Source organism: Fistularia commersonii, chromosome 16, assembly GCF_037954325.1.
Source record: "Fistularia commersonii isolate RoL2024-O1a breed Wild chromosome 16, RoL_Fcom_v1.0, whole genome shotgun sequence".
NCBI classification, from domain to species: Eukaryota; Metazoa; Chordata; class Actinopteri; order Syngnathiformes; family Fistulariidae; genus Fistularia; species Fistularia commersonii.
The window spans coordinates 1916568-1926158 of record NC_141299.1 but is presented as its reverse complement, the minus strand read 5'-3'; the positions used below and the strand labels follow the sequence as shown (position 1 = coordinate 1926158).

The 9591-nt window shown below is 49.0% G+C and overlaps 1 protein-coding gene across 1 annotated transcript; it reads left to right on the top strand.

Annotated features, from left to right (window-relative positions):
- Positions 1 to 228: 228 nt before the first annotated feature.
- c16h1orf210 (chromosome 16 C1orf210 homolog) lies at positions 229 to 7083 on the top strand. Its single transcript, XM_086162376.1, has 4 exons — positions 229 to 339; positions 4282 to 4550; positions 5749 to 5940; positions 6329 to 7083. The coding sequence occupies exons 2-4, from the start codon at positions 4505 to 4507 to the stop codon at positions 6529 to 6531; spliced, it is 441 nt and encodes a 146-aa protein (XP_086018502.1). The 5' UTR covers positions 229 to 339; positions 4282 to 4504; the 3' UTR covers positions 6532 to 7083.
- Positions 7084 to 9591: the final 2508 nt, after the last annotated feature.

The following is a 9591-nucleotide window of genomic DNA, read 5'->3' as shown; positions in this document are numbered from 1 at the left end:
ACAGCGGGGAATCCTATCCGAGATGATCAATATTGACTCGGCTGCAGTGGGGCCGGTTGTGCGCGGCCTGCACGTAAAACGGCACATTTTACTTGCAAATCAAGGGAGGCCGCTTCCCGATGCGGCGCCGACCCGTCGCGCTCGGCCAATGGGGCGCGAGGACGAGCGGCAGGTGGGCGGGAGCGCACCTTGGCAACCAGGTTGCACATTAACTTGCCCCCATTCTGAGTCCTCCTGACCTTTGCTCAACTCCGCTCCATTTTACAGGTGGAAGGGAAAACGGAGTCAACGTCGGCGTGACAGACGGAGCGCGGAGGCAGCGGCGCCGGCCCGAGACAGGTATGACTGCAAATGTATCCTTGACGGGCGCCGAGTCGGCAGGACGAGGCTATTATTTCAGCTCCACGGAACGGCCGGGAACCACCGGTAAAGGCATGCAATGATGTAACACTCCTTTGCAGCCTTGTTTTTTGGACAAACTACTTTTTATATCTACCGTGTCCATTTTAAGGCTTGGTTATTAACATGCAAAATATGTCAAATACTAATGCAAAATACCAAATGTCTCATGATCCAGTAGATTCACTGATAGAAGCACCCAGTGGTTTTACTTCTAACTCGTGTCCAGCTACTTCTACTCGAGTATTTCAATACTCCTTTGTACTTTTACTGCAAGACCGTTTCATCTCCACTACATTTTGGAGGTAGATTACATTAAATGCATTTCTTGATATTTCTGTGTGCATTAGCCTGGTGACAAAAGTGTGAAAAAGGTGTGAAGTAATAATGCGTAAGTAATAATGTCATCGTTACTTTTACTAGAGTATCACTCCAGTACTACTTTTAGATGGCAGTATTGGTCCCTCTGGAACAGATCTCTGCTCTTCAGTCACACCTGAATGGTAGTATAAATAATAACAAGATTAAATAAGGATGTACATTTCCTGGAGTATCTATTAGGTGTTCCTCTGGTTCCTCTGGTTCCTCTGCCAGCGCTGACCCACATGTTTCCACTGCAAACAGGTGGGTTTATTATTCACACCCAGCCTCGCCCTGTCGCTCACGGATCCTCCTGAGCGCCAACATCCCCCTCTCGCTCACAACGGAGCCTCTGTTGACTCGTCGTCATCAATCCCGGGCCGAAAGGCACAAACCAAATGGCGTTGCGCTCCTTATATTACATTACATAATATAAATTAGCAGATACTTTTAACCAAAGCGACTTACAAGAAGTACAATTCAGTCACCGAACATCCGAAGTACGAGTAGTCGGAAATCAGAAGTGCCCACTCAACCAAATAGCCAAGTCAGAACTATATACATACAAACCGTTACACTCATTTTTTTTTCTTTTTTTGGGGTGGCTAAGTGCGATTAGTAGGGTAGTGCTTGGTGAAGAGGTATGTTTTCCGCTCACTGCGAAAGATGGGCAGCGATCCCGCTGTTCTGACCTTTTTCGGGAGTTCGTTCCACCCCTGAGGAGCCGAGACCGAGAAGAGCCGAGGCCGGTTCGATCGGCAGCCGGGGGCTCGGAGTGACGGGGCGGACGGTCGCCCAGAGGTGGCAGATCGGAGGGGACGGGTAGGGACATGTGGCTTGACCATCCTCTGCTGCGCTTTTTGTAAGGGCATAAGAAGGGGAGTTGTAAGGGAGAAGGAGCAAAGTTGTGAGGAGTCCCGCTCTGGCCGCTGTGAGCTCGATCCAATCAGCAGCTCTGATCAGAGGGCCGGCGTCTATTTACCGCCGCCTCTCCTGGCTCTAGGCCCGCCGCTACTTCACACCGGTAAACAAGATCGAGGTTTTTTTTTCCACGCTGCTCTTCTCTCGGACAAACACTGGAGCGGTGGGACTCCTCAGAACTCACACCAGATAAAAATACTGAGCTTGGCAGCGGGATGACAGGGGAAGAGGGAGTCGTGCACACTCCTCCTCAGTGATTGCTTTTTTGTTTTGGAGGGCCGGGGGTCATCCCAAGGTCTGGACAGGGAGAGTCCTGCCCGTGCCAGTCACGTTTAAGTTCAGATTAAGACCCTCATCTACTCTTTGGATGTTTGAGGACCATCTTAAACTCTTCACTCTTGCAGGCGCACGTTCACGCCACTGATGCACGCCTTGTAGTCGCGAAGCGTCCCAGCGAAGAGCCCCGCCCTCGGGCCCCGAGGCTGCAGAGGGCCAGGGGACCGTGTTTTGTCCAGCTCTGCATTTGTGGGAACAGAACAGGAAGAGATAAAGGCGGCCGGATGGTTTGTTTACAGCGGCGGTGTTGAGGAGGACGGCTGCGGGAGGAGGGGGGGCTAATGGCTAATGGACGCTGCAGGGGGCGATTAAGGTCCTGCTTGCTTTAAATAAATTACAACCTATCTTGCTGCCTTCACGTGAAGAAACACAAATACTGTGGCCCAAAGAGCAGCCGAAGAGATAGAGGATTCAATCCGCAGTCATCTGGCATCCCGCAAAGCCGCTCCCTCAAAAGGCTGATATTGATTTTTTTTTATTTCTTAAACCCGCCAAACGTCTGATGGTCCTCTGGTCCGGAGAAAGCTAAATAGAAGCTTCACCAAACACACCTGCAGAGGCCGAGTGGATGTTTGTCTCTGTGTGTCCACGGGACAATGGACCATCCTGGAGCTCAGGGTCATGGACGCCCCCGTGGGTTGGAGGCCTTAAACGGTGGAAAGCGATCGTTTCACTCAAGCGGCAAAGAAGGACCCCATTCTGGGTTTTTTTTGTGCCGGGTTTTCTTTAAATAACGGGCCGAAACTGAAAAGTGAAAATACGCAAACAGCTGTTTGGACGTGAAGCAGATATTGATAGATGTGGAGCGGCTAATCAATGGAACGTGTGGTCAAGAACCTCCGTTGGCAGCGGCGGAGGAGCACGTCTCACGTGCACGGATCTGGCAGGTCCGCGCTCCCGGCGTTCTGCTTTCAACCAAGGCTGATTGAGGGCGACGGCTTCGGGCCTCGGCGGGAAAATCAGCAACACTTTGACGGGAACTCTGAGAGACCCCGGAGCCTGGCGGACGGGGGCGGAGAGCTGAGGAGATGCTGAGGAGATGAGTAAACACATGAAGGTCACAATCGCCCGGAGCGAGAATTTTTTAATATTCCTCACATTTTCATAAAACTAAAAACATGAAACTAAAAGGAGCAAGGTTTCGACACAGCGGTCGTTTTCTGCAGCTCCTAGAACCTGCTCAGTAACGAGTTCCTCGGTGCATCGGGACAGCAGAGGAAGCTACATTTTGAGCAGAATCATTTCTGAGTTAGCTAGTTGCTAACGGGGATCTTCGCACGACGAGGCAGTGCAGGGAGAAAATAGAAATCTGCGGCTGCTCTTCCATGAACGCTGCAGCAGCTTCCGCCGCCGTCCGTGGTGTCCGTGTCGTCGTCTTCTTTGTTTTGGAGCGTGGAGCTGAAAGTGCACGCCGACTGGGGTCCTTTAGCGTCTGCCGGAGTGCACCGCTAAGGTTCCCCTGGTGCAGGCTACTTCCTGGAACGGCATTCAAGCCGGTCTGAGAAGCTCTTTGTCCTGCAGAGGCTCGTGATGAGCACTTCATTCCCGGAGTTCTCCGAAAAGTAGGAGCCGAATAATGAAAAAACTTTTCTGTCGCTCCTCTTCAGTTCGGAGATCGTTTATTTCCCATTGATTTCTTTTAAATGATTCCCGGAAAGTTTTCCGGTGATTGATCGCTCTTTTCAACCTTGTTTTTCTTCCCATTTTTTGTTCCTCTTGTTGATTTCAGGTCATTAACTTGCATGAAATGACTGTTTCAAACCTGCAACCAAAGCTGTTATTCCACAGCCAATGAGGCCGCCGATCACGTGGTCACGTTTGTTTACTCAAAACGATGCAAATCGGCCGGCGCTCAAAATCAGCGGTGAGCGCTCCTTGGCGCCCCAGCCCTTCGTCCTCTGACACACCGTGAACTCTCAGCTATGTTTGACACCCCTCTCTCACACACACGCACACACACACACACACACACACACACACACACACACACACACACACACAATATTGGTTATTGAGCCAGTGCTTGTTGTCGCCCAGGCCTGCGGAGGAGGGTCCTAAGTTGTGCTGAAGTTCCTGTTTACAGCGGTCTCTTCCTGCTTGTGGGGTCGAATCCCCCTGAGCTCCTTGACGGAGCCGCATGGTCCCGGATCTCTGGGCCATCACCGCGACAGAGCCCGGGTGTGCACGGGGTTAGAAAACCATGATGCATTCAGGGTGCAAATGAAAATTTGACGGGAATTTGATTTCCCGCTCTTCGTTTGGCAGGATCAGCGGCGCCAACCCTGCTCAGCCCCACCATCTAGTGGTGCTCTGAGGGTGCAGCTGAGAGAAGGTCTGGGTGTCTGCTGCTGAAGGAGAGGAGATCCAGAGCAGAGGCGTTCAGCTCCCCGGGCTCACGGTTCCACCCCGGCGTTGATGGTGCTGGAAGGCCTCCGGCAAGCGGCGACCCAAGTCCAGCAGGAGGAGACCCTCCCCACCGCCGGGCCGGATGGAACCGGCGGCTAACAGCTCCTTCTCAGTCGCCGCTCAAAATGGTACGGTACCGATGGCGTCGGCAACTGGTGAATTTCTGGAAAAGTCACAAACCAAAACTACCCATCTCCAAAAGATGTTTTCTTTCTTGGTATTGGAGCATTAATGCAGGACAGAGCAGATGTTTGATTTCCAAACGGCTGATCTGGGCTTTTCGGATCAGCTCCTCCAGTAATTCGACAGGTCCTGTCCCGACTTTGGGTCGGTCCCGGGCGCCTGGGCGAATATAATATTAATAATGATAATAATAATACATTTTATTCAAGGCGCCTTACTCGACACTCAAGGATATATAGGTATAGAAAAACATACCGATTCAGCAGCAGGGGTGTCAAAGTCATTTTGGTCCGGGGGCCAATTTGATGTCAAGGGGGCCGGACCAGTAAAATCATTACCTAGAAGTAACACTAAGTCCAAATTTTTCCTTTGTTTTGGTATAAAGGAGGTAAACAGGTAAATTATGAAAATGTAAAGAACTGTTCCTCCCAAAAATACATGAAAAATTTATATTAAAAATGAATATTAAACAAAAGAGTAGATGAAATTACACCTTAAAAAGAGTGTTGAGTTAAAAGAGAAAATCTCGTCACTGTGAGAAAATATGCCACTAGAATTTATAAGAAAATTGATTGGTTCCATGTGTAAGAGGAGGTAATGGTGGCTATTCTGGTTATTAAATCTCTTAATCTAATCTTTTTAATTTTGCGAGTTTGTTTTTTTTTGCTATCGTTTTTGAGGTTTTTATAGAAATAAGAAAAGATTGATTTTACAATGTGACTCAACGTTTTTCTCATCCAAAAATCATTTTGTTTTCAAATTTTGAAGCAAAAAATACATTTCGAAATTACTTTTTTATTTTTTCCTTGCCCATTTTTTTTTTAAAACACACTGTGTAAAACCCCCAAATGCATTGGAGAAGATTTCAGGCAGGGGGCCACAAACTATTGTCTGATACCCCTGTTTAACAGAATTTGTCAAAGATTCAAAGCAGTGAAACGGTAAAGGAAGAATACAGAGTCATAAATTAATTAAAAAATGAAAATCAAAGAGACAGAGCAGTTGGTGTCAGATGGAGTGGGTCACATGTGTGTTTTGAGTTGACGTGAATCGTGGGAGCAAACTCGGGGTGCAGAATCAAGTCCCGGATGGCCTCGGCCGCTCCGTCGGACCATCTGAGCCCCGGTTCTTGTCGTCCCTCAGACACATTGACGAACGCCGGCAAATCCGTCTCTCACAACTGGGCGTTCCTGGTGGGCGTGCTCGCCACGGCCATCTCCGTCTCCCTCCTCCTCGCCCTCCTCGCCAAGTGCCACGTGGTCCGACGCTACCTGGAGAGCTACAGGCACACCCGTCTGCGGGACACGGACGCTCACAGCCACTGTGACCTCTCAGGTTCCTTTCACCCATCAGACAATCCACTGCGGTGATGTTGAAGTGTGTCGTTCCACCCGTTTGGCCTCCTCGGCCAATCGCATACCTCCATCTAATCTCCTCTCACACCGACTTCCTGTCGTCTCCCCCTCCATCCATGAAGCTCCTCTCTGGTCTTCTTCTAGACCTCCTTCCAACCTCGGCGTCCTTCTCCATCCCTCGTCTGTCTGTATCTAAATATCTCATCTCGCATGCGCTGTCCCTCTCCATCTTCTTCACTCCCAAAGAGGAACCTCCAGCTCTGCTTCCTGTTTCTCCTCAATGTTTCCAAACCGGACTCCGCCGTCTCCACCTTTCCTTCCCTGCTCTTTTCTCTCCCCCCCTGAATCTTCTCTCCTCCTGTTCCCAGCGGTGGACGTGGAGTTCGCCATGCAGGGCCGACAGGGGATGGACCGTCACCGCTCCCCTGTGAGCGAGGACGACGACGACGACGACGGCTTCATCGAGGACAACTACATCCCAGCAAGCGAGCGGGCCAGGGCCGAGAGAGCCGCCGAGAACATCGCGGACACGGAGGAGGAGATGGAAGACATTGAGTTCACCATCGCGTAGGACGGACGGTGAGCCCAGAGTCCACTCCAACCGTCACGGCATGGCTCATTTGAGGACAAACGTCAGTCAAAGTTCCAATGTCGAAAGCTAATCTATCACCCAGAGGAGGAACCGTGTACAGATTTTCTATTTGAAGGTGCTGATGTCCCGTCAAAAGCAGGTGGTCTTCACTCCATGTTCCGTCAAGTGGCTAGAACCAAAAGCCTAGAACCATAGATGGAGTATCAGAGAGATACTAGATCAGGGTTGGGCAAACTGCGGCCCGCGGGCCACATCCGGTCCGCTGGTCTTTTTAATCCGGCCGGCTAAAGATCGGTACAGAATTCATACTTGATGTGAATGAATGAATGAATGGTTGGATCAATGAATGTGGGAGCTCAAAGAGGAGATGATTTCATTTTTGGAGCTACTTGAGAATTTTCCTGAGCTGAATGAGAGTTCGTTGAGTGTCACGTCAATGTTAGCGTTAGTGCTGCGCGACAGTGGCAGTTTGGGATCACAGCAAGATGAGTGAGTGACAGTGATGGAGATGGACAAAAGAAAAAAAGAAAAGACGGTGAGCTTGAGGCAATACAGCGAAAGCTATCTTTCATTTGGATTCACTTTCACCGGGGATGCGATGACACAGACTCCTGTGCTTGGTGTGTGGTGAGAAGCTATCCAATAGCGCCATGGTGCCAAGCAAGCTTGAACGCCATCTCCAAACGAAACTCCCTTCCGTTCAAAATAAGCCGATGGACCATTTTGTGCGCTTACGTACCCACAATGAGAAACGAGCAATTTTTTGGGAGAAAAACCACAAAGGTAAACGAGAGAGCCCTCAAAGCTAGTTACCTTGTTGCTGAACTCGTAGCTAAATCAAAAAGTCCCGCACTGTGGCAGAAACATTAAGCAAGAGATTCGTGTGTGTCTTTCTACCATGACTGCCTGGATATCTATTGTCACAGTAAATGAGTATGAATACATTAAAAACTATATTATTAACTATATGTATGATATGTGCTGTGTTAGAGTATCATTTTGGTTAGTGGTGTGCCCCAGGATTTTGTAAATGTAAAAACTGTGCTGTGGCATAAAAAAGGCTGAAAATCACTGATTTAGCCTTTACTGTAAACATACTGACACATGAATGAGCTGGACGTGAAGCTACAAGGGAAAAACTGGTTTGTCCACGAAATGCGAGCAAACGCCAGAGCTTTCCAAACCAAGCTGGTTTTCTTTTCAAAGCAATTGTCCGATGAGTCTGATATGTACCGTTTACAAATGCGTTTTTTGTAAAAAAAAAATTTTATGTGTCGTATCTTGTGGTGACCCGGCCCGTTTGTCAAATTTTAAAAGTAAACATGGCCCCTGAGCCAAAAAGTTTGCCCACCCCTGCACTAGATCTTCAGATGAACGGTCCAGGATGACTGGAACCAAAAGATGGAAATTCAAAGATGGATGAGAAGTGTAGCTGGAGCTTCAGAGCGTGAAGGTCTTCTGGTGTTTGCTGTGCGTCAGATGGCGGTGGGACGCCCGCTGATGTTGTGATTCAGTTCAAGTCCTGGTTCATTAAACTCAAGGCTGCAAAGCCTGCTTTCATTTCGGCATCGTACCGACCTCTTGGTGTTTTGGCAGAAGACATTTCTAGTCTTCTGAAGCTCAGCTGAACACGCAGGTCCACCCACGTGGACGCCGGGACCGGTCGGCGTTGCAGCAATGTCCTTCAATCTCCACGTCCGGCGGCGCAGCTGACATTTCATCCAAGCTCACTGGCCAACTTTAGTTTCAGTTAAATCAAAACACGGGCTGAAGTTTGCCTTCTGGGTCGTCCTAACATCTGCGGCTGATTCCTCGCTGGATGCAACCGGCGATGATCCCACACACAGCTTTCCTTTGGAATCTGGGAACAACGTGAAGACCGGTGATCGAGCCGGACGTCGGAGTCCTGCAGAAACAGCAGGCCGGCCAGGGGGACCCGAATAGGCCGGCAGCTCCAGGAGGCGCCCTGAAAACACCGCAGTCAAGCTGATGGCCATCTGCTGCGGCGGGGCGGACAGGAAAACGGAAAATCCTTCAAAATAAAACCCCGAGCAGCGGGTCCAAGGGTCTGCTGAGGCCTGGGGAAAACCTTGTTTGGCCCAAAGACTCAAGTACAGGTGTGCCAAATATGTCGACTGCGATCTACCGGCCGATCGCAAAGGTAGTGTGGGTAGATCGCATGGCGTTAAAACCTTGACGTCAGCCTGTCCTCCTCACTATGAAGTTTGTCACTTCACTGACTGTCGATTTGTCCAATCTGACCTTTTCTGACACAGGCGTCACTACGCATGTGCACATAACGGCACATTCTAGCGAGTTAGCCTCCAATTAATGTCCTCTAAACTTATGGGTATAGAAATGAGTGGGGGAGCTGGACCGAGTAAAAAGACTAAAACATATCACTTCTATACGGAATGGGAGGTGGACTTTTTTTTTTTATTATGTCACTTTTAAAGTGTGTTTGCCTCATCTGCCAGTCTGCCATTGCTATAGCAAAGAAGGGAAATGTGGAGCGGCATTTTCAGACCGTTTATAAAAAACTATGACCCCGATTTCCCTCCGAAAAGTCAGCTGAGAAGGAGAAAAGTGTAGGAACTAAAATCCCAGCTGTCAGGAGAGCAGTCATTTTTCTCACAGCTAACTTCAACTATGCTGCTGACTCCATTCAAGTCATCAGAATAAGGTATTTACCAAAAAAGTACTGTGTTGTAGTGTGAAATGGGTTCATGCAGTTATGCAAGATCCACAAACATTTATTAAGTTAAGTATACTCACTAAATGTATTGATATATAGTCAGCATTTTTAGTGGAGGTAGATCATTTTCACATGGTCATTTGAAAAGTAGCTCACGAGGCGAAAAAGTGTGGGCACCCCTGCTCAAGTACAAGGCTGACGATTCTAAGAAAGGAATGTGAAATCAATGCTTCGCTCAATTTGAATCAAAATTAATCAGCAATTTCCACCAAACACCGCTACAACTTCACTTTGCACATCAGCCAGGAGAAGTTCTTCTTTGGGCCGTCGCTCTTGAGACAAAG

Bases quoted from the DNA above. Each gene is read 5' to 3' on its own strand.
- c16h1orf210 (XM_086162376.1), top strand. From the start codon at position 4,505: ATGGAACCGGCGGCTAACAGCTCCTTCTCAGTCGCCGCTCAAAATG. The intron at 4,551-5,748 runs GTACGGTACCGA...GTCGTCCCTCAG, and splicing joins CTCAGTCGCCGCTCAAAATG to ACACATTGACGAACGCCGGC. The intron at 5,941-6,328 runs GTTCCTTTCACC...TCCTGTTCCCAG, and splicing joins CAGCCACTGTGACCTCTCAG to CGGTGGACGTGGAGTTCGCC.